Raw genomic sequence first — 24,813 nt, forward strand, 5'->3', positions numbered from 1 at the left:
AGGCAAAAGATTTCTTCGAAGAAGAGCAGGGGAGCTCTCCCGGCGTCCCGGCCAACATTCCTCCCTCAAGCATCACCACCAAAAACTGGTCGTTTGTCTTATTTGCTGTTACTGGGATCTTGCTTTGTGCATAAAGGCCACTGTGTTTGTAAACAAGTTACTTCCAAGTAACTCGTTGTCTGTGAATCTCTTTCAGACGTTACCAACATAATATATATTTTGATTGCATGCAGTCACCCTTGGTTAATTTCAGGAAGTGGTAACTGACTGGCCAAGTTCCAAATTGATTAATGCATGATTCAAGCATTTTACTATACCCTGTATGCATTCTGTCCCTGTGAGAGACAGCAGGGTCTCTTTAAAAAGCTCACATGCTGTTAATACCCTGCTCCTTTTATAAATCACCATGACCAACCAGGGCAGAGACCATTGTAACCATAAGCACAATCAAGCACAAGGGCACTTCGCCACCTAGAGGCAGGAGGTGGAATCTTGTCCTCATTCTCAGTTGAACTGCTGTGAGGGTCAGGCATATCCCGGGGAGAGAGTGTCTCACTCAGGTCACTCCTGGACTTCCTCACCACTGAGTCAGAAGGTCATGAGTTCAAGCCGTACTCCAGAGACTTGAGTCTATAATCCAGGCTGACACTCCCTGACTCAGGGATGGGCTGCACTGTTGAAGGTGCTGTCTTTAGGATGAGGTATTAAACTGAGCCTCCATCTGCCCTCAGGTGAACATGAAAGATCCCTTGGCAGTATTCAAAGAAGAGCAGGTGAGTTCTCCTTGGTGTCCTGGCCAATATTTATCCCTCAACCAACATCACGATAAAGCAGATTATCTGATCATTATCTCATTGCTGTTTGTGGATGCTTGCTGTGCCCAAAATTGGCTGCTGCATTTCCTACATTACAACAGTGACTACACTTCAAAAGTGCTTCATTGACTGTAAAGCACTTTCAGACGACCTGAGGTTGTGAAAGGCACTATATAAATGCAAGTTCTTTCCTTTACTGCAGCCGCTGGTTTTGGAATAGCTCTGATGGAGGAGAGGGAGCAGGATCTGATGGAGCTGTATTGGAGGAGAGGGAAGGGGTCTTTTGGAGCTCTACTGGAGGAGAGGAAGCGGTGTCTGATGGAGTTCTGCTGGAGGAGAGGGAATGGGGTCTGATGGAGCTCTACTGGAGGAGAGGGATCAGGGTCTGATGGAGCTCTGCTGGAGAAGAGGGAGCGAGCTTCACTCACCTTCTCAGATAAGCACAGACAAGGGAGGAGATACAGAGAAAGGGAGTGTTTGTTTAAATTTCATCAATGGGGGGCAAAACATAGTTCATGAATAAGAAGTGATAGATAGGACTGTAATTTAATCCCTGGGCATGGCTGAGTCTAATATAAATCTTTTAGATTTTGTTGTTACAGTCTGATCTGATGCCCAAGATGAGATTCCAACCCTGTAATTGCAGCCATCACTCTGTACAATAAAGAACCAATAAGTTCTGTGCATTAGTGCTCACCTCAGTAATGACCCCAATTGTATTTACAGAACGCTGTCAAACTGGGCCTATGAGTTTGATAAGTGGGCGCCGTCAGTGTCACGGATCTCATACAAGGTAATTCCATCTTCAGGTTTGATGCTGATTTTGTGCATTGGATATTCTGAGGCAAATGGGTGATTATTATTGGCTGTGCAGATGCAATGGTGATGGTTTTATTCCCACGGTCTTCCTTCTCTCAGGGTTCTCCAGCAGCTCGAAGGGCCTTTGTTCCTCTGCTTAGAAGTGGGAAGTTCAACGTCCTACTCACCACCTATGAATACATCATCAAAGATAAGCATGTCCTTGCCAAGGTGAAAGTTTCCTTTCTTGCAGATTTCTCTTCTTTCCCCTACCACCACTCCCCAAACTCCCCAGAGATCCTGACTGTTGCTGGGATACCATCTTGTGTGTATATCCCTCCCCAACATCCACCCTGGCCCACCTCCCCTCCAGTTTGGACCTTACCTAGTTGCCCATTCTTATGTGATCCCAGACAACAAGATACCCCAGTGTCTAACCCACTGCCCCTGGTGCTCCAATGTCTAAACCAGTGCCGCAGGTACCCTAGTGTCTAAACCACTGCCCCTGGTATTCCAGTGTCTGACCCACTGCCCCAGTATCCCAGTGTCTAGCACAGTGCCTCTGGTACCCCAGTATCTAACCTACTGCCCCTGGTATACTAGTGTCAAACCCAGTACCCCAGTGTCTAACCCAGTGTCCCAGTACCCCAGTGTCTAACCCCAGTGCCCTGGTACTCCAGTCTCCAAATTCAAATAGTTTTCTAATCTGAGAGACAAGCAGCTCAAATATAGAATAACGGAACAATACAACACAAAAGGTGCCTATGCCAGCTCTTTGAAAGAGCTCTCCAATTAGTTCCACACCCCCTGCTCTTTCCCTATAGCCCTTCAAATTTTTTTCCTACAATTATTTATCCAATTCCTTTTTGAAAGTTACAATTGAATCAGCTTCCACCAGCTTTTCAGGCACTGCATTCCAGATCACAACAACTTGCTGTGTAAAAAAAATTCACCTCACCTCATCTCACCTCTGGTTCTTCTGCCAATCCACCTTAAATCTGTGTCCTCCACCTACTGACCATTCTGCCACTGGAAACGGTTTTTCTTTATTTGTTCTATCAAAACCCTTCTTGATTTTGTCACCGCTACCAAATGTCCCCTTACCCTTTTCTGCTCTAAGGAGAACAACCCCAACTCCTCTAGTCTCTCCATGTAACTGAAGTCCCTCATCCCTGATACCATTCTAATAAATCTCCTCTGCACCCTCTCTGAGGCCTTGACATCCTTCCTAAAGTGTCCTGCCCAGAAATGGACACAATACTCAAGCGACAGCCTAACCAGTGATTTATGAAGATTTTAGCATAACTTCCTTACATTTGTATTCCAAACCTCTGCTTATAAAGCCACGAATTTCCTATACCTTTTTAACAGCCTGTTAACTTGTCCTGCCATCTTCAAAGATTTGTGTACATACAACCGCAGTCTCTCTGTTCCAGCACCCCTTTAAAATTGTACTGTTTCGTTTATATTGCATCTGCCATGTGTCTGCTTATTTTATCTTTCTCTGTTCTCCTGAAGTCTGTTCCTATTCTCCTCACTGTTTACAACATTTCCAAGTTTCGTGTCATCTGTAAACATTGAAATTATGTCCTGTATACACCAGTATATTTAGAAATCTGTTCCCCCTCAGAGTTATTCCCTCTTCTATTAAGAGGGATTCTCATGCTCTATCTGTTCCCCTAATCCATTCCCTGTCCCCCTCCCCAGTTATGCAGTTTCCCAAGTGAATTCTCTCCAAAAGCTGGTTTGTTGATGATTTTCTTGTGTTTTCTTTTCCTCCTCAGATCCGCTGGAAGTACATGATAGTGGATGAGGGTCACCGTATGAAGAACCACCACTGTAAACTAACGCAGGTGCTGAACACGCATTACGTGGCACCGCGCCGTCTGTTGCTCACTGGCACCCCGCTGCAAAACAAGCTGCCTGAGCTGTGGGCACTCCTCAACTTCCTGCTGCCCACTATTTTCAAAAGCTGCAACACGTTCGAGCAATGGTTCAACGCCCCCTTCGCCATGACAGGAGAAAAGGTACATCAAGGGTGAAGGGTCAAAGGTCACCAAAGGGGCAACAACAACAACCTACATTTATATAGCACCTTTAATCTCCTACAGCCCTCCCAGATCTCCGTGCTCCTCCAATTCTGGCCCCATTTGCATCCCCAGTTTTCACCGTTGTACCATTGTCAGTCCTGCCTTCTTCTGCCAAGGCCCTAAGCTTTGGAATTCCCTCCCTAAACCGCTCCACCTTTCTCTCCTTTTTTAAGCTGCTTCTAAAAGCCTACCTCTTTGGCCAAGCTTTTGGTCACCTGTCCTAATATCTCCTTATGTGGCTCGGTGTCAAATTTTGTTTGAATCCAGAAGTGACAGGCTGGGACTAAAACATTTCCAAAACGTTGCCCATTTTGGTTTGTATTTTTAGTTTCCGAGTATCACACAACCCCACCACACACCAAGCAGCAAGTCAAGGCAAGTTCCAAAGGGTTCGGTTTAGTCATTCTGAATAAAGATGGATCTTGTGGATAGGAACCTTCCTGCATTTGGTTATATCATATAAAATCATTCTGATCAGTGGCTTTGTGACATGTGATGGCTGCTTTAGGTCGGTTCTCGCTTGCCTTGATATGCAGGCTATGTTCTCTGTGTTGGGTGTGGAATAAGCTAACAGTCATTTCTGAATGTTTACACTAACCTGCTCAAACGCAAATGAGGACTACATGGTGGGCAGCTCCAGGACCCTGGCTGGGTTCCATCCCCATGACCCCCGACCCCACCTGCACCCTCCACCCACCGCCGACCCCCCACCCCCACCCGCCTCCATATCCATAGAGGTAGACAGAACTTGCCTATTGAAGGGATTCCGAGCGGGGTTGTTGGGGGGCGGGGTGGTGGTTGAGTCTCACTGTGCTATTTATTGTTGCAACGGGACTGCATGTTGTTATTTGTTCTCAGCTGTTTTCTTAGGTATCAGCCATGGCCTCTGAGTCAGATGGTTGCGGGTTCAAGCCCCGTTGCAGACACAGTTTCGCACATAATCTTGGCTGCCACTCCTAGTGCAGTACTGGGGGAGTGCTGCACTGTCAGAAGTGCTGTCCTTCAGGCAAAACATCAAACTGAGGCCCTGGCTGCCCTCTCAGATGGGCACAAAAGATCCCGTGGCACTATTTAGAAGAAAAGCAGGGGCGTTATCCACAGTGTCCTGGCCAATATTGGTCTCTTAACCAACAGTGCCAAAAGAAAGTGATTATCTGGTCATTATCACACTGCTAGGGCTTGCTGTGCGCAAATTGGCTGCCACGTTTCATATATTACAATGGTGACTACACTTCAAAAGTACTTCATTAGTTGTAAAGAGTATTGGGGCATTCTGTACTTGTGAAAGACTCTTTAGAAATTTCAGGGAGGCAACGTTTTCAAAAAATGTATCCCTTTCCAGACACAGATTGAAACCTAAATCACTGAGCTGTCACCATTGTGTTTAACATCTCATCGTCCGTTAATGTAACACAGGTGGATCTAAATGAAGAGGAAACTATTCTGATCATCCGACGCTTGCATAAGGTTCTCCGGCCTTTCCTGTTGAGGCGATTGAAAAAAGAAGTGGAAGCTCAGCTGCCTGAGAAGGTGAACGACTTCTGCCACATAGTTTGAGTGTGTTTGTTGGCTGGGGGAAGAGGGCGAAGGGAAACCTACTTCTGGTGGCTTTGCAAACAGCCGTAAACATAGCCACAGTAACTACAGCCCCAACATCAACATATTCCAGCATTTTCTGTTTTTGGCCCAACATTGACATCACTGACTGTGCTGGACCGAGCTGACTGGGATCATTATACCTGGCTCGGTTCTGTCTGAGATGGGAATTCCACAAAACTAGTGGCCAATTCACTCACCTGAGCCTCCAAACAGATCCCGTGGGACATCATCCCATCCCACGGATAGTGACAAGTGTAGTGGCTCCTCCCACTCACCCCCTCCCCCGCCCCCACAAATAACAGGGCCTCACTGGGACTCTCTACAGCATGACATGAAAGTGACAGAGCTCCACTATTACATTCCCCCTTAACCAACTCTATTCCAGTGGGAGGAAAAGCAATCTTTCAAGCACTTTTCATGCCTAATCATTCTAGTGAATCTTCACGGGACCTGTAGCATTGGCTCTAATACACTTCTGATGCTGGATAACCTACACCAACCCATGGCATCCCATCTGCGGTATAATCACTGTCTTGTACAGGTTTGACACACCTCCTCCTTTTTATATTCAATGCCAATCACATTTGTCTTTTTATTTATACTCTCACTTCTGTAACATTTTCTAATCCTAGCAGAACATTCGACAACTTGCTAACAACTTCTAGCTGAATAAATTCCCACAGTTAATTGTAAAGGCACAGTAGCTGAGAGCTCACAGTATTGATAACAGCTGACCAAGCTATGAAGTGAGACTGAACTTCAGACTACAGTGGGTGTTGTCAGATCACTGGCTGCTAATGGTGTCATTAATTTACTGAGAGCCCTGTTACCTCTCCCCCTGCCCATCCCGAGTATTTGGTCCCATGCAGTAACTGATGGAGTGGGGTGAATTCAACGGAAACAAATTGTATTTCACAATCTGCAACAGTTTGTTTTCTTCTTTCCTTTTTCTGGATCATCCTCCCCCTGTTTTTTTTATTCTGTTCTGACACATTCTGGCAAGCAAGAAGAAATATGTCTGACCTTACCAGACCCCAACATCTTTCTTATTGTGGGTCAATTAGCAAGTCAGTTCCTCTGGTGGATCGGAAGGCTGACCTCTGGTTTCCTCTGGTACTCAGTGAGTGCACTTATTTCTTATCTCCTGTGTGGGTATATCTTCATTGTGGTGGTACGCTGACTTCATGTGGCCTAGGCAGTTGAAGACACAGCCGCCAACAGCAGGGTGAAGAGAGGAGGCGGTGGGTGTCTGAGGCAGCATCTGAGACGAGGTCCCTGAGGTAAACTGGCTGACTGCGGCAAGTGACTCTGCACCATGCTTCGGCCTCAGCTGAAATTCTGCCTTATTCCCTCACAGGTGGAATATGTCATTAAATGCGACATGTCGGCTTTGCAGAGGGTCCTGTACCGCCACATGCAGGCCAAGGGAGTGCTGCTGACTGATGGCTCGGAGAAGGATAAAAAGGTTTGGAAATGGCTCAGTTGTGTTCCAGTAATGACACAGTCGTCCGGGCAGTGACTATCAGTTATTAATCACCATTATCTGTCATGCATTTGTGCGATACATTTAGTTTGCCTGGCAGAGCGGCCTGGCAATGACTGTGGCTGTCTCTAGTGAGTGGTCATTGTATTTTTGTTTTGGCCAGGCTGTTTGTGGTTTTGCAAGTTTGTTTCGAGTGTGCTGATAGAGGCCTTTGAAGTTATGCTAGGTTGGAACAGGCTAAACAGAATCAGGCTATTTCCAGTCATTGAAGGGACGTAAGAATACTTGGGACAGAGAGCAGGAGAACTGTTCTAAACAGAGGGTTGTGAGGCTGTTTGAAGCAGAGTTCATTTCAATATTTAAGAATAACAACAAAAATTTGCATTTCTGTAGTGCCCTTATCGTAGTAAAATGTCCCAAGGCATTTCACAGCAGTGTTATCAAATAAAGTTTGATATTAAGCCATATAAGGAGATATTATGGCAGATGATCAAAAGCTTGGTCAAAGAGGTAAGGAACGTCTTAAAGGAAGAGGGAGGTAGAGAGGCAAAGAAATTAGTGAGGGAATTCCAGAGCTTAGGGCCTGGGCAGCTGAAGTCATGGCCACCAATGGTGGAGCGATTAAGCTCGGGGAAATTCAAGAGGCCAGAATAGGAGGAGCACAGATCTCTCAGAGAGTGGTAGGACAGAAGGAGGTTACAGCAATAGAGAGTGGTGAGACTATGGAGGAATTTGAAAACAAGGATATGAATTTTAAAACTGAGGCATTGCTGGTGCAGAAGCCAATGTAGGTCAGCAAGCACAGGGGTGATAGGTGAATGGGACTTGGTGCAAGTTAGATAGGTGGTTGAAGGTAAGGGGGATATACAGTATGACAAGATGTTGGGCACGTGGGATTAGGAGACTGCTCACGTGCAGTATAAACACCAACACAGACTAGTTGGGCCGAATGGCTCATTTCTGTGTTGTAATCTTTATGTAATTGTATGTTGTGCTACTGTGTGGGGCACAGTAATTATTGAAACTCAAACTCAAAAGGTTAAAAGTTTCTGTTGTGCTTTGTAATCTTCATACGATCCTTGAAATTTGGGAATTATAATTTCTCTAGACTAAATCTGGCCTTTTCAGTGCTATCTCTATGCAGACAGGCTGTTGTCACAGCACCAGTGAAAAACGTCCTCTCCTGGAGTTATTTTGTGTCGCAACCTCTAACCTCTGTATGCTTTGTTCAAGCCACATTCTGCTATTTAACTGTGATCTCTTTGCCACTTTCTCTTTAGGGCAAAGGAGGCACTAAGACACTGATGAACACAATTATGCAACTGAGGAAGATTTGCAACCACCCATACATGTTCCAGCACATCGAGGTAAGCAGCTCTGCTCAGTGTCGCTGGATGATGGATGGCACTCCAAGGCAACACCTCTGTGCAAAATAACAGCTCTGCCCGGAAAATACGTCACCTGCTTTTTGAACCAAGCAGATCCGCCAAAGCCCCAGTTACTCTCATGGAATATCTTTAAATTTTTAATTCTCCTGATCTCAGTTCTGTTGCACAGAGAACTGCAGAGCAGGAGGGGTGAAGTGCTCAGAGAGAAGGTATGAATCTCGCCAGCATAAGATAGGGGGGAAATGGTCCAGGTTCCTGCCCCTGATTACTTACCTAGGGACCTCTACTGATAAATATGCATGTGCGTACATGGTTGTGCATATGAGCATGCACAGTTGTGAGCACATATATGCATGATTGTGAGTATGCACGTGCATGTTTGTACGCATGCATGTCCACGTGCCTGGTTGTGCATCTGTCTTTTTGTAGACATCCGGTGAGGGCAAGGTTGTATTGAGCCCCAATTTTCTCCCCTCTCCTGAGGTTGCTGTCTCTTGTGGGGTTTGGCTCTGCAAGAACTGACGGCCCTAACCCAAGCACCTGCAAGTTGAGTCAGTGGGCTAGGCGACTATGGAAGCCATCACATGCAATCCCAACCTTCTCCTTACCAAAAGTCTCCACATGCACATGCATTTTACAGCAGATATCCCTGGATAGCAAATGGGAGCAGGAATCCAGCCTGGTTTCTTAATTCCTTCCTACCTAGCACAGACTTGCAGGGGTGGAGAGGCGGGAGGGGAGTACAATTGTAATGCAGATTCCTAGCTAACTCTGCCCAATCTGAGGATTCAACCTGGTCCCAGTGGTGCAATGCCACCCTACCACATTGGGGCTTTGTGTCAGTAAATAGTTTAATGCTGAACTCACATCGAGGTATGCAGCTTTGCTCAGCTGGTGCCAGAGTGACTGTGTAATGGATAGTATGCAGAGTGGCTTAGCATTCGTTCGTGTCAACTTTATGTATTTTTGAAATTGAGAATGATTATTGAAATTCTGTGCGTTAGGTCCATTGTGTAAAGGGTGCGCATTGTTTGCTGAACCATTGCAGTAGTAATACAGTGGTTCTGCAGAGTTTGCTGTTCTTAGCATTAACATCAGTTTCCAGCAAAGTACCAAATGTGCAGGTAGCCTATTGTAAAATCTGTTTGCATGTCTGCTGTCTGAGCAGGAGATGGACTATCAGCTCTGCTTCTGCTTCCCATTTGCTAATGGACAGGGGCAGGTAGAGCTGTGGGCATGCCGTGTGTGTGTGTAATGAAGCCCATCCTAGGCCACTGATTTTATGATCTATGCACTGTGCTGTGCCATTAGTCAGGATCCAGCACTTTCCTGAGCTGATTGTAATTCACAGGAAACCACTTGAGGGTGTTCAGAATTCCCATCTATAAATAAATTCCAGGGATCATTATACCTAATAGCATGGTGGAAACAGATTCAATAGTACATTTCAAAAGGGAATTCGATAAATATTTAGTTTAGTTTAGAGATACAGCACTGAAACAGGCCCTTCGGCCCACCGAGTCTGTGCCGACCATCAACCACCCATTTATACTAATCGTACACTAATCCCATATTCCTACCACATCCCCACCTGTCCCTATATTTCCCTACCACCTACCTATACTAGGGGCAATTTATAATGGCCAATTTACCTATCAACCTGCAAGTCTTTTGGCTTGTGGAAGGAAACCGGAGCACCCAGAGAAAACCCACGCAGACACAGGGAGAACTTGCAAACTCCACACAGGCAGTACCCAGAATTGAACCCGGGTCGCTGGAGCTGTGAGGCTGCGGTGCTAACCACTGCGCCACTGTGCCGCCCGGGCACAGAGAGAAAAAAATGGCAGGAATATGGGGAAAGAATGGAGGAGTGGGACTAACTGGATTGCTCTTTGAAAGAGCCAGCACAGACTCAATGGGTCGAATGACCTCCGTCAGTGCTGTTCTATGATTCTATGACAGTGGTTCTGGAAATCTGCTTGTGTGATTGGCTGTGAAAATAAAAAACAATTCAATCACACAATCAGTGACACAAATCGGACTGTGTGGTTGGCTGTGATTCTGCGGCGGTTTAGGTGGATACTGGATACAGGGCAGCAGCTCTCCCCGAAGATTCCGAATATTGTGATGTTTGCTTGTGTCCTTCACGTTATCTCTTCTCTTTTTCTTTCTCAACCAGGAGTCTTTTTCAGAACACTTGGGATTCACCGGAGGCATTGTACAAGGGTAAGTGAGACCAGTCTCTGTACAACAAATCACAAAGCAGCACCCTCCCAGGCCGAATGAGTTGAGTGTATAGTGAGCCTAACCAACTGAGTGTGTACGGAAGAACTTCACTAATCTAGTATGCAAGATTGAGTTTCACCAATCAAGTGCGTATGGTTAGGTTTCACTAATTGAGTGTGCATGGATGAGTCTTGTAACCGGCAACTGGGGCCCAGATGAGGAAAGATTTGGACACTGAGTTGCTGAAGATCCTGCTCCATCCTGTACCAGCTGTGCTAACCTGAGCTATTTCCCTAATCACAGACGATGCAACAATTGTCTAAACAGCTATCAGGAATTGACAATGTCTGTGACTCTGAATGGGAACACACAAAGAATCTCCACTTACAAACAAGCTGTTTAAAAAAAATCACAAGATCACTGGTGTTCCCACTGTTAATACGTGATCTGTCTCTGATCAGTATTTCAAATGCTAGAATGGTTTGATTGCCTGGTAGTCACAAGCAACAGTGGCTCAAAATTGTGCAGCTTGAAGAGTGATGCTCTGAGTGTGTTGGTTGCCAAACCTGTGGGATATTGGTGAAGGAAGGTTGATGTCTCATGAGATGGTGCCAGGTAGTGGCTGATGCCACGGTGCTCAACTTATGAGCAGGCAACCCAGAGCCTTCCAATCGCCCAGTACCAATGCCAAAGAGGGCCTGCCTGGTGGGTGGGAATGAGCATTGCAGATTGTCTGCAATCAGTGAGGTTGCATTTAACAGCAACTTGCATTTATATAGTGACTTTAACACAGTAAAATGTTCCAAGGTACTTCACAGGGGTGTTATGGAACAAAATTGGATACTGAGCAACATAAGGAGATATTAAGATAGGTGACCAAAAGCTTGGTCAAAGAATAGGTTTTAAAGCACCTCTTCAAGGAGAAAAGAAGAGTAGCAAAGGTGGAGAGGTTTAAGGAGGAAATTCTAGAGCTTAGGGCCTAGGCAACTAAAGACACGGCTGCCAATGGTGGAGTGATTAAAGTGGGGAGTGTGCAAGAAGCAGAATTGGAGGAGCACAGAGATCTCAGGGGTTGTAGAGCTGGAGGAGTTTACAGAGATAGGGAGGGGGTGAGGCCATGGAGAGATTTGAGAACAAAGCTGAGAACTTTAAAATCAAGTCATGGATGGACAAGGAACAAAGGGGCGGCACAGTGGCGCAGTGGTTAGCACTGCAGCCTCACAGCTCCAGGGACCCGGGTTCGATTCCGGGTACTGCCTGTGTGGAGTTTGCAAGTTCTCCCTGTGTCTGCGTGGGTTTTCTCCGGGTGCTCCGGTTTCCTCCCACAAGCCAAAAGACTTGCAGGTTGATAGGTAAATTGGCCATTATGAATTGTCACTAGTATACGTAGGTGGTAGGGAAATATAGGGGCAGGTGGGGATGTTTGGTAGGAATATGGGATTAGTGTAGGATTAGTATAAATGGGTGGTTGATGTTCGGCACAGACTCGATGGGCCGAAGGGCCTGTTTCAGTGCTGTATCTCTAATCTAATCTAATCTAATCTAATTGTTTCAAAATAATTCCTATGGTTGGGTTGGAATACCCCTGCTATGGGCTGCCTGCCACTCCTGTCTGTCTGGCACTGAGCGGGAGACCAGTGTGGAATCCTGTTGAATCGTGTTGTTCACTGACAGGGCTGATCTTTACCGAGCCTCAGGGAAGTTCGAACTGCTGGACAGGATTCTCCCTAAGCTGCGAGCCACCAATCACAGGGTCCTGCTCTTCTGCCAGATGACCTCGCTGATGACCATCATGGAAGACTACTTCACGTACCGCAGCTTCAAGTACCTCCGACTAGACGGTGAGTGGGTCAGCTGGTACTTTTGACTCCTCCACCCCCGATTACACACCACCCCCCCCCACACCCGATGCTGCGGATGCTGGAAATTTTCTGATTTTACTCCTTACCTCTAGTGATAGCCAAACACACTGAGACTTATCAGCAGAGGGTAACTAGGTACCAATCAGGAACAGGAAGCCTGATTGACTTGTTTTATCTCCCTGTCTTCCATCCTAGTTCATAGATGCTGAGGCCAGTTGTTGTGGCCATATGGCAATTTGACAGAGACGGGCTCGCTCCGTAAAATGGTGCTGGAGCTGGAAACTTTCCTCTTACAGCAATTACCAAGAGAGACAGCAGGGGGAGCTCCCATGCTGCTTCTCCGTATTAAAGTCCGGAGCTGAGAAATTCTAGACAGCCTACTCGGCTGCCGAATTGTTTTTAAATTTATTCTTGGGATGTGAGCACTACTCAATTTATTATCCATCCCTAATTGCCCTTGAGCAGGTAATAATGAGCCGCTTTCTTGAACCACTGCAGTCCATGTGGTGTGGTCACATCCACAGTGATTTTTACCTGTAATGGTTTGATACAGCTGAGTGGCTTGCTAAGCTATTTGAGAGGGTAGTTAAGTATCAACCATATTGCTGTGAGTCTGGATTCAAGGATGGCAGATTTCCTCCCCTGAAGGGCATGAGTGAACCAAATGGGTTTGATGACAATCCGGTAGTTTTGTGATTGCATTTTATTCCAGATTTTTATTCATTAACTGAATTTAAATTCTCCCAGCTGCCATGTGGGATTTGAACTCTTGTCTCCAGAGCATTAGTCCAGGCCTCTGGATTACTAGTCCAGTAACATTACCACTATGCTACTGTCCCTCTGGACTAAGACCTCATCCCGAATCCGGGGAGAATGGTTCAATTACATAATGGAGTGGACAATGGTGCTACTGGCTGCACAGAGACACTGGGATTCTGAAGCAGCTCTTGCTATGCAATTGGGGAAGGAGAAGAGTGGGGTGGAGGGGGGGAAAACCAGGCCAATATGACCCAAGAGTCCAAAGAGAAAGACTTTGATTGTGATGAGCTGTCATCATGCTGCTTCCCTATAGGGAATTGTGGCTCTATTTTCATGTGTGCCTGCTTTATATGGGGAGATGCTGGGTGGCACCAGCTGGATTGTTGGGGGAAACTGGCACACGCTTCCAAATGTGATGTCTGGACAGAGGGCAGTGGATGGAAGAAGCCCCCTTCCCCACACCCCCTTATTGTGTGATGAGAGAGGAATAATTGACAATCTAGTGGTGCGAGACCCCTTGGGGATGAACGACCATAATATGATAGAATTCTTCATCAAGATGGAGAGTGACATAGTTGATTCTGAGACTAGGGTCCTGAATCTTAGTAAAGGAAACTACAAAGATATGAGGCATGAGTTGGTTATGATGGATTGGGAAACGTTACTTAAAGGGATGACGGTGGATAGGCAATGGCAAACATTTAAAGGGCGCATGGATGAACTGCAACAATTGTTTATCCCTGTCTGGCGCAAAAGTAAAACGGGAAAGGTAGCCAAACCATGGCTTACAAGGGAAATTAGAGATAGCATTAGATCCAAGGAAGAGGCAGACAAATTCACCAGAAAAAACAACAGACCTGAGGATTGGGACAGTTTAGAATTCAGCAAAGGAGGACCAAGGAATTGATTAAGAAGGGGAAAATAGAGTACGAGAGCAAGCTTGCGGGGAACATAAAAACTGACTGTAAAAGTTTCTATAGGTATGTGAAGAGAAAAGATTGGTGAAGACAAATGTAGGTCCCTTACAGTCAGAAGCAGGGGTATTTATTATGGGGAACAAAGAAATGGCTGACCAACTAAATGCATACGTTGGTTCTGTATTCACAAAGAAGGACACAAATATACCAGAAATGTTGGGGAACACAGGGCTTAGTGAGAGAGAGGAACTGAAGGAAATCAGTATTAGTAGAGAAATGGTGTTGGGGAAATTGATGGGATTGAAGGCCGATAAATCCCCAGGGCCTGATGGTATGCATCCCAGAGTACTTAAGGAAGTGGCCCTAGAAATAGTGGATGCATTGGTGGTCATCTTCCAAGATTCTATAGACTCTGGAAAAGTTCCTACAGATTGGAGGTTAGCTAATGTAACCCCACTATTTAAAAAGGGAGGTAGAGAGAAAGCAGGGAATTATAGACCAGTCAGCCTGACGTTGGTAGTGAGGAAAATTCTAGAGTCCATTATCAAAGATTTTATAGCAGAGCACTTGGAGAACAGTGGTAGAATTGGGCAGAGTCAGCATGGATTTACGAAAGGGAAATCATGCTTGACAAATCTACTAGAATTCTTCGAGGATGTAACTAGTAGAGTTAATGAGGGGGTGCCAGTGGATGTGGTTTATTTGGACTTTCAGAAGGCTTTCGACAAAGTCCTACATAAGAAATTAGCGTGTAAAATTAAAGCGCATGGGATTGGGGTAGTGTATTGCGATGGATAGAAAATTGGTTGGCTGACAGGAAACAAAGAGTAGGGATAAATGGATCTTTTTCTGAATGGTAGGCAGTGACTAGTGGGGTAACGCAGGGATCGGTGCTAGGACCCCAGCTATTCACAATATATATTAATGATTTAGATGAGGGAACTAAATGTAATATCTCCAAATTTGCAGATGACACAAAACTGGGTGGGGGGGTGAGTTGTGAGGAGGATGCAGAGAGGTTTCAGGGTGATTTGGACAAGTTGAGTGAGTGGGCTAATGCAGGGCAGATGCAGTATAATGTGGATAAATGTGAGGTTATCCACTTTGTTAGCAAAAACAGGAAGGCAGATTATTATCTGAGCGGCTATAAACTGAGAGAGGGGAATATGCAGCGAGACCTGGGTGTTCTCATACACCAATCGCTGAAGGTAAGCATGCGGGTCCAACAGGCAGTAAAAAAGGCAAATGGTATGTTGGCCTTCATAGTGAGAGGATTCGAGTACAGGAGCAGGGATGTCTTGCTGCACCTATACAGGGCCTTGGTGAGGCCACACCTGGAATATTGTGTGCAGTTTTGGTCTCCTTATCTGAGGGGGAATGTTCTTGCTATGATGGGAGTGCAGCGAAGGTTTACCAGACTGATTCCTGGGATGGCGGGACAGACGTATGAGGAGAGATTGAGTCGGTTAGGATTATATTCGCTGGAGTTCAGAAGAGTGAGGGGGATCTCGTAGAAACCTACAAAATTCTAACAGGACTTGACAGGGTAGATGCAGGAAGGATGTTCCCGATGGTGGGGGAGTCCAGAACCAGGGGTCATATTTTAAGGATACGGGGTAAACCTTTCAGGACTGAGAAATTTCTTCACCCAGAGAGTGGTGAGCCTGTGGAATTCGCTACCACAGAAAGCAGTTGAGGCTAAAACATTCAATGTTTACAAGAAGGAGTTAGATATAGCCCTTGGGTCTAAAGGGATCAAAGGGTATGGGGCGAAAGCGGGAACAGGTTACTGAGTTGGATGATCAGCCATGATCATAATGAATGGCGGAGCAGGCTCGAAGGGCCGAATGGCCTACTCCTCCTATTTTCTGTGTTTCTACGTTAGGCAGATAAAGGCACGGCTGCTAATGGTGGAGCAATTCAACCCCTCTTGCAGTACAGGAATAAGGAAGTTTTGCTACAATTGTACAGGGTTTTGGTGAGACCACATCTGCCGTACTGTGCGCAGTTTTGGTCTCCACATTTAAGAAGGGATATACTGCATTGGAGGTGGTACAGCAAAGGTTCACTAAATTGGGATGGGGGGGTTGGCCTATGATGAGAGGCTGAGTAAATTGGGTCTATTTTCTCTGGAGTTTAGAAAAATGAGAGGCAATCTAATTGAAACATGTAAACTTCTGAAGGGGCTAGATAGGGTAGACACTGAGAGATTGTTTCCATTGGTCGAGGAATCTAAAACATGGGGCACAGTCTCAGGATAAGGGGCCGATCATTTAGGACTGAGATAAGGAGAAATTACTTCACTCAACGGATTGTGAATCTTTGGAATTCTCTACCCCAGAGGGTTGTGGATGCTGCATCATTGAATACAGTTAAGGCTGGGATAGAAAGATATTTGGTCTCTCAGGGAATCAAGGGATATGGCGAGCGGGCAGGAAAGTGGAGTTGAAGCCTAAGATCAGACATGATTGATTTGAATGGCGGAGCAGGCTCAATGGGCCATATGGTGTACTCCTGCTCCTATTCCTTTTGTTCTTGTGTTGTTTCCCCCCTCCACTCTCCCTGCACAAGGTCAAGTGATGTAACCTCCAGGAATACATCCAGAAAAGAGTTGGCAACACTATTCCCACACAGCCTCCTGGCTGACGATTCTCCCAGTTTGGGCAGGTGACTTTCAATGTCCTTCAGCTCGGCAAATCCACACTGTACTAAAGGAACTTTGAAGACACATTGGGATGATTTACAAGCTGAGACTGATGCAGTGGCTCTCAGGGGGGCCTTATGTCATCTGGCACAGGCACAATGGGCTGAATGGCCTCCTGCTGTGCTGTAACATTCTCTGATTCCCCTGTGTCTGTTATGGAATAGATCTACCACCAGGTGGAGCTCTCTGACAGACGCTCTGGAGATCACTCACTATATCCAACAAATTGGCCGCTGACTTTTCTTTTGTTCATTCTCGGGATGTGAGTGTGTGCTAGCATGGGCCAGCATTTATTACCCATCCTGTCTGCCCTGAAATGGTAGCAGTGGGGATTCTTCTTGAAATCGGAGGGCAGTTAAGAGTCCATCACATAAAGAACCAGACTGGGTAAGGACGGCAGGTTTCCTTCCACAAAGCACATTAGTGAACCAGTTGGACTTTTACGACAATCCAACATATTCACAGTCACTTTAACTGGTGCCAACTCTTCACTTTTAAACGTGATTGAAAACCTGACACTGTTGTGATGGGTTTGAACTTGCATTCTCTGGATTATTAGTCCAGTAACATAACCACCACATTACAGTCTCCGGGATATCATTGCACTGAATAAATATCTCTGGGATTGCTGGAAACAATTTTTTTAATTTAAGGTTTCCCTTTTCTCCCATCTCCCCCCACCCCCAGGCTTCTAATGACAGTATCTTCAGTCAGGAGCATGGCACTAGTGTGGAGTGAGCTAGCTGGGATGGTGTAAGAACAGGCACTCAGTTCTGCCCCATGTGCCATCTAACCACCTGTTCTCGACCTCTTCCAGGAACCACCAAGTCTGAGGACCGTGGGATGCTGCTGAAGACATTCAATGAGCCCAACTCCCATTACTTCATCTTCCTGCTCAGCACTCGGGCCGGGGGCTTAGGCCTGAACCTGCAAGCTGCAGACACTGTCGTCATCTTTGACAGCGACTGGAACCCGCACCAAGTGAGTAACGCCAGAATCCAACAGCCCCCTCCTCCCTACACCTGGGAACTGTGGTTATGATCTGAAATCATTGAACCCAATGTTGAATCTGGAAGGCTGTAAAGCACCTCATTGAAAGATGAGATACTGTTCCTCGAGCCTCCATTGAGTTTCATTGGAATAGTGTAGGAGGCAGAGGACAGAGAGGTCAGAGTGGGAATGGGATGGAGAATTAAAATAATAGGTGACTGGAAGGTCGGGGTACCCTTGCAAACTGAACAGAGGTGCTGAACAATCTGCGTTTGGTCTCCCCAGTGCAGAAGAGACTATATCGTGATCAGTGAATACAGCATACTAAGTCTGCTCAATGTATCTGTAGATAATAAGGACTCCAGTGTCCTTGATTTGTGGCTGTGGAATTGCACAGAGCTTTGCTGAGCTGGCAAGCTGTTCTTAATCAGATCCTTCGGAGGGCGGCAGAAAAGTTTTGTAAACCCTACCTGATGGGTGTTGTACTCGCAGTCTGCCTGTGAAACCAAAACTCCACAAGTGCCAAGTCTGCAGTTAGAACTGACTGTTCACTGAAAGTTTCACAGCAACACTTTCACAGCTGTCAATTTATATAATTACAACTGCCAGAAATTAACCCGAAGAAGTCACTTTATGGGTCTCGGCTTGGAACATTAAACGGCTACCTCAGTCTATCACCATCCCAAATCTCAAGGCAGGTTGGAATCGGTAATATCCTTCTTACTTGAAGGCAAACTATTGACCTGGTTAGGAAATTGGCTGAAAGACAGAGAGCAGGGAGATAGGGAATAGGCAGTTACTCCAATTGGCAGCATGCGACCAGTGGCATCCCACAAGAATCTGTGTTAGGGCCTGAACTATTTATCATGTTTTTTAATGTCTTAGGTGATGGGATAGAAAGCCACATTTCCAAATTTGCTGATGACACAAAGATAAGCAGCATTGTAAAGAGTGTAGAGAGCATAAAATGACAAAGAGACATTGATAGATTAAGTGAATGAGCAAAACTGTAGCAAATGGATTTCAACATAGACAAATGTCAGGTCATCCACCTCAGACTTAAATCGGATAGAACAGAGTACTTCCTAACTGGTGAAAAGCTGGATACAGTGGAGATGCATGGAACTTGGGAATCCAAGTACATAGATCATTAAAATGCCATGAACAAGTACAGAAAATAATCAAAAATGCGAATGGAATGCTGGTCTTTCTATCCAGAGGACTAGAATACAAGCAGGTACAAGTCATGCTATAGCCAGATAAAGCCCTGGTTAGACTACACCTGGAGTACTGTGAATAGTTCTGGGCACCTCAGCTTTGGAAGAAAATACTGGCCGTGGAGGGAGTGCAGTGTAGATTTACCAGAATGATACCTGGATTCCAAGGGTTAAATTACAAGGAGAAATTACACAAACCAGGGTTGCATTCCCTGGAATTTAGAAGATTAAGGGGTGATTTGATCCAAGTTATCAAAATATTAAGGGGAACAAACAGGGTAGACTGAGAAAAACTATTTCCACTGGGTGGGAAGTCTAGGACAAGGGGGCAGAGTCTAAAAATTAGAGCCAGAACTTTCAGGAGTGAAATTAGGAAATATCTCTACACATAAAAGCTGGTAGAAGTTTGGAACTCTCTTCCACAAGCAGCAGTTGCAGTTAGATCAATTCTTAATTTTAAATCTGAGATTGATAGCCAAAGGTATTAAGGGACATGGGGCAAAGGCAGGTATATGGAGTTAGGTCACAGATCAGCCATGATCTCATTGAATGGCTCGAGGGGCTAAATGGCCTCCTCCTGCTCCTATGTTGTTCCTGGTTAATCAGCTGATGAGGCTATCTACTCATGCTCATGCTCAGAGTACCATCAGAGGCATGGGGCAAATAGTCAAGGTCTCCGCATTCCCCCAGTTTTTTATGTGGATAATTGTGGAGTGGTCCCTTTAATGGCAGAAGTCACCAACTCAAAGAAACATGGGGCCTGGTATCACAGCGCGTTGTTACAGTGGAGTGGCACAAAGCGGATTTGGTGGGTGTGGACAATGCACCTATTCCCACTGTGTCCAGGGAAGGGCTTGAACCACTGATGGCGATTATTTTTACAACCGAATGGCCATCAGAGGGCATGAAGAACCATTGTAATCTGGGCTGGGTAAGGATGGCAGGTTCCCTTCCCTGGCATTACGGAACCAGGTCGGTTGGTACGACAATCCAGGCAGCTGTTCCTTTCTCTGGTGCCAGCCCATTGACCAATTCCGAGTGGAATTTGAACTGATCACCTCTGGGTTGCTAATCCAGTGCCATAAACACTGCAAAACAGTGAGCAAGCCTGCCTAGTTTGCTGTCAGAGGCCAGTGGTATAAGATCCAATCGCCTCTCTCGGATGCAGAGAGCACCTTGGGGTGGATAGACAATGATTATTGTAAATCGTATGTGTGTGGGGGGCAGGGAGGGAACTTCATCAGTTGCCCACTCTCACTGTCACCAGCTGCTGTCAAAGGCCCAACAGGATTACTCCCTGTTTGTTACTCACACTGTGCTATCTTTATGGCTTTACAGTCCTGCTGTGAACAGGCAGTAATTAACCCACCTATCTCCCCACCTATGGTTGTTCATTTACTATTGATAACTTGTTTCTCCACAGTAAGTTGGTGAGCCAGGTCTCTTAATGCCCATATGAAACCTCCTCAGGATCTGGCCTTTTGGGTGTTATGACGAGTGAGGTTTCATTCTCTAGTGTGATGCCACATGATAGAAAATGTAGAAAAGGGATGAGGGACGTAAGTTACATGGACAGACTGGAAGAGCTTGGATTGTTCTCCTTCGAGCAGAAAAGGTATGAGGAGATTTAATAGAGGTGTTCGAAATCATGAGGTATTTTGATAAGCAAATAACAACAACAATTTACGTTTATATGGCACCTGTAATGTAATAGAATGTCCAAGGTGCTTTACAGGAGCATTATAAAACACTGAGCCACAAAAGGAGACATTAGGTCAGAGACAAAAAACTTGGTCAAAGAGGTAGGTTTCAAGGAGTGTCTTGAAGGAGGAAAGCGAGGTGGAGAGGTGTAGGGAGAGTATTCTAGAGCTTGGGGCATAGGCAACTGAAGGTGCAGCCACCAATGGTGGAGCGATTAAAATAAGGGATGCACAAGAGGCCAGAATTCGAGGAGAGCAGATATCTTGGAGGTTTGTGGGGCTGGAGGAGAATACAGAGATAGGGAGGGGTGAGGCCATGGAGGGATTTGAAAACAAGGATGAGAATTTTAAAATTGAGATGTTGTTTCACCAGGAGCCAATGTAGGTCAGCGAGCACAGGTGTGATAGGGAGACGGAACTTGGTGTGAGTTAAGACACAGGCAGCAGAGTTTTAGATGACCTCAAGTTTACGAAGAGTAGAATGTGGACGGCCAACCAGGAGTGCATTGGAATAGTCAAGTCTGGGGGTAACAAGAGCATGAATGAGGGTTTCAGCAGCAGATGAGCTGAGACATGGGCAAAGTCAGGCAACGTATGGAGGTGGAAATAGACAGTCTTAGTGATGGCATGAATATGAGGTCAGAAGCTCACGGAGAATAAGGAGAAACTGTTTCCATTGGGAGGAGAGTCGGTTACCAGAGGACGCAGATTTAAGATAATTGGCAAAAGTAGCGGGGGGAGATGAGAATTTTTTATCACGCAGTAAGTTGTGATCTGGAATGCGCTACTAAAAGGACGGCAGAAGCAGATTCAATAGTAACTTTCAAAAAAGAATGGTTAATACTTGAAAAGGAAAACACTTGCAGGACTACGAGGAAAGAGCGGGAAAATGGGGGCTAATTGAATAGCTCTTTTAAAGGGCTGGCAAAGGTGCGTTAGGCCAAATGGCCTCTTCCTGTGCTGTATGATTCCATGATCTCCAGAGATACTACCATTAGTTTCAATTGTCCTAGAGTTAGAGAGGGAAGGAAAGTTAGTTAGGGTTCTTCTGATCAATAGACAATAACCCTCAGTCTAGGCATGTAGGTGAAGGATGTTCACTTGAGTGGGGTATCGAAGGGTGTTGCCATTTACAGGAGGGGAGGGCCTTCAGAAGTGGAAGGGGGAAGCACCCCAGAGTGAGTTGATGCCTTCAGGAACTCTGCACTGAACCACATAATGCTGTGGTGCTGCATTTGTGGCGAGACGCTTCTCACACTTTATGCACAATCTCAGCCACAATGCAGGGAAAGCTGGCATTTGCTCTAGACTAGTCAAAGCAGAGTGCTCTATTGCACCTCCTGCTGGTCAGTTACAGGACAGCAGTGATAAGCAGGGGAACTAGGGTGCCAACCTACCTTCTAGGCTGAGAGCTAACATGGAGGAGGGAAGGGACTTATCACTGAGGGAAGGAAAGAAAAACCCTCATCATGATTTTGGCTTGTGTTAGGATTTACAAGCTCAGGATCGTGCTCACCGAATCGGACAGCAGAACGAAGTGCGCGTGCTGCGCCTGTGCACCGTGAACAGCGTGGAGGAGAAGATTCTGGCAGCGGCCAAATACAAGCTCAATGTCGACCAGAAGGTCATCCAGGCAGGAATGTTCGATCAGAAGTCATCCAGCCATGAGAGGCGGGCGTTTCTCCAGGCCATATTGGAACACGAGGAGCAGGACGAAGTGAGTGTTAAATGAAACCTTGTCTAACCGGAGCCATTGTGTGATGCCCTGAGCCTTTAAAATGTACACAGATCCACATGTAACATGCAAATATTCCATACTTGTAAATATTCCATATAAGTAATTATTCCCTACGACTTGTAAATATTCCGTTCAGCATACAAATATTCCATACATGTAAATATTTCATGCAACATGTAAATATTCCATACATTGTGCAAATATTCCATGCAACTTGAGAATGTTCTATATAGAGCCTTGAACTCTGTTCTCAGGTGCTCAGGACATTTTGGGAAATGCAAAGCTCTGTGGCAGTTCTGTGTGGGCTGATGTGAAGGTTGGGAAGGATTGCTGCAGATAAAGGAGAGCTTGTGCAGTGTCTGAGAACGACATTAAAAAGATTCAGGATATATAGCTGATTCAGGAAGTCGGGACATTTCTTAGTTTCTGTATGTCAAGAATCTTAGCATTGCAGCCCTAGCCCCTGCTCTGTAACCCTGTTTAAATTGCATTATCTCAAACAAGCTCGCAAGCAGCTATTTCCTAACTTGTTCAAGAGGCAGTTTAGAGCAGAAAAATTCTAGAACAGTGTTAATAGCAACAGGGGCATGACAACCAGTAGCACTTATAGAATTGTAGAAACATACAGCACAGAAGCACTATTTTGTCTATCACGCCTGTGCTGGCTCTTTGAAAGAGCAGTCATGCTTAGTCCTACAACTCTGCTTCTTGTCTGCAGCCTCACAGCTCCAGCGACCCGGGTTCAATTCTGGGTACTGCCTGTGTGGAGTTTGCAAGTTCTCCCTGTGACCGCGTGGGTTTCCTCCGTGTGCTCCGGTTTCCTCCCACAGCCAAAAGACTTGCAGGTTGATAGGTAAATTGGCCATTATAAATTGCCCCTAGTATAGGTAGGGGAATATAGGGACAGGTGAGGATGTGGTAGGAATATGGAATCATTGTAGGATTAGTATAAATGGGTGGTTAATGGTCGGCACAGACTCGGTGGGCCGAAGGGCCTGTTTCAGTGCTGTATCTCTAAATCTAAAACTCTGTAAGTTGCTCAGACTGAAGTACCTGTCCAACTCCCTTTTACAATTATTTATGGATTCAGCTTCCGCTGTCTTCTCAGGTTGACCATTCCAGATCCCAACAAGTCTCTGAGTGAAATAAATTCTCCTCATCTCCCTTCTAGATCTTTTGCCAATGATTTTAAATCTATAAATCTCTGGTTATTGACCCACTCGCCAAAGAAATAGTTTTTCTTTATCTACTCTATCAAAACCTCTCATCATTTAGAAAACCTTGATCAGATCGCCTCTTAACCTTCTCTGTTCCAAGGAGAACAGTCTTCGCCTTTCCAACTGAAGTCTCTCATCCCTGGTAACATCCTGTTTCAAAGGACTTTACATCTTTTTTGAAATGTGGTGCCCAGAATTGTCCACAATATGCCAGCTGTTAGCCAACTTATTAACTTGCCATTAGACCTTTATGGATTTGTGTATATGGACACCAAGGTCTCTCTGTTGCTTTTCTGGCTCTCATATAGCTGATATCATTAATGGTTTTCTCTCCTCAGGTTCTGACCACCTAGCCCTGAATTTACATCTTTCTCCAGTTTCTCATGCCCTCTCTGAGATCATCTTGTCCATGAGATCCATCTCCTGCTTCCTCAACCTTATTCCCACTAAACTGCTGACCACCTGACTTCCCTTCCTGGCTATATGTTAGCTGATGTCAATAACAGTTCTCTCTCCTCAGATACTGTCCTTCTCTTCAAATACCCTGTCATCGCCCCTCTCTTCAAAAAAACCAACCCTTGATCCCTCTGTCCTTGCAAACTACCACCTCATCACCTACCTCCTTTTCCTGTACAAATTTCCTGAACATGTTGTCGACTCACAAATATATGCCCATCTTTCCCAGAACTCCATATTTGAATTCCTCCAATCAGGTTTTCACCCTTGCCACAGTACCGAGATCGCTCTTAGCAAAGTCACAAATTACATCCAATGTGACTGCAACAAAGGTAGACTATCGCTCCTTATCCTTCTCGATCAAAAGCTCGATCTGCAGCTTTTGACACGGTTGACCACAGCATCCTCCTCCAACACATTCCCACTGTCATCCAGCTGGGTGGGACTGTACTCACCTGCTTTCATTCTTATCTATCCAGTTGTAGCCAGAGAATCACCTGCAACTGTTTCTCTTCCCACTCCCACACAGTTACCTCTGGTGTCCCCCAAGGAGCTATCTTTGGCCCTCTCCTATTTCTCATTTACATGCTGCACCTCTTCAACATCATCTGAAAGCACAGCAATGGTTTTCACGTACACTAATGCCTCCCAGCTCTACCTCACCACCACCTCTCTTGACTCCTCCACATTTGGTAAGTTATCAGTTTGGTAAATTACTTGTCCGAAATCCAGTACTGGATGAGTAGAAATTTCGTCCAATTAAACATTGTCTTCGGTCCCTGCTACAAACTGTTCCCCAGCTACCGACTCCATCCCTCTTCCTGGCAACTGAGGCTTAACCAGACTGTTTGCAA

General features: G+C 45.6%; 1 protein-coding gene across 8 annotated transcripts in view; it reads left to right on the plus strand.

The window, feature by feature from the left end:
- Positions 1 to 24,813, plus strand: part of smarca4a (SWI/SNF related, matrix associated, actin dependent regulator of chromatin, subfamily a, member 4a) — a 105,378-nt gene that overhangs the window by 65,174 nt on the left and 15,391 nt on the right. For all 8 annotated transcript variants that reach the window (XM_068021084.1, XM_068021080.1, XM_068021086.1 and 5 more), the window contains 10 exons: positions 1,542 to 1,608; positions 1,734 to 1,844; positions 3,398 to 3,640; positions 5,120 to 5,233; positions 6,660 to 6,767; positions 8,066 to 8,152; positions 10,353 to 10,399; positions 12,074 to 12,240; positions 17,459 to 17,622; positions 22,038 to 22,265. In XM_068021084.1, the coding sequence (XP_067877185.1) occupies positions 1,542 to 1,608; positions 1,734 to 1,844; positions 3,398 to 3,640; positions 5,120 to 5,233; positions 6,660 to 6,767; positions 8,066 to 8,152; positions 10,353 to 10,399; positions 12,074 to 12,240; positions 17,459 to 17,622; positions 22,038 to 22,265 (1,336 nt within the window). The remainder of the gene's footprint in view (positions 1 to 1,541; positions 1,609 to 1,733; positions 1,845 to 3,397; positions 3,641 to 5,119; positions 5,234 to 6,659; positions 6,768 to 8,065; positions 8,153 to 10,352; positions 10,400 to 12,073; positions 12,241 to 17,458; positions 17,623 to 22,037; positions 22,266 to 24,813) is intronic.

This window comes from Heterodontus francisci, chromosome 43, assembly GCF_036365525.1.
Source record: "Heterodontus francisci isolate sHetFra1 chromosome 43, sHetFra1.hap1, whole genome shotgun sequence".
In the NCBI taxonomy this organism is placed as follows: Eukaryota; Metazoa; Chordata; class Chondrichthyes; order Heterodontiformes; family Heterodontidae; genus Heterodontus; species Heterodontus francisci.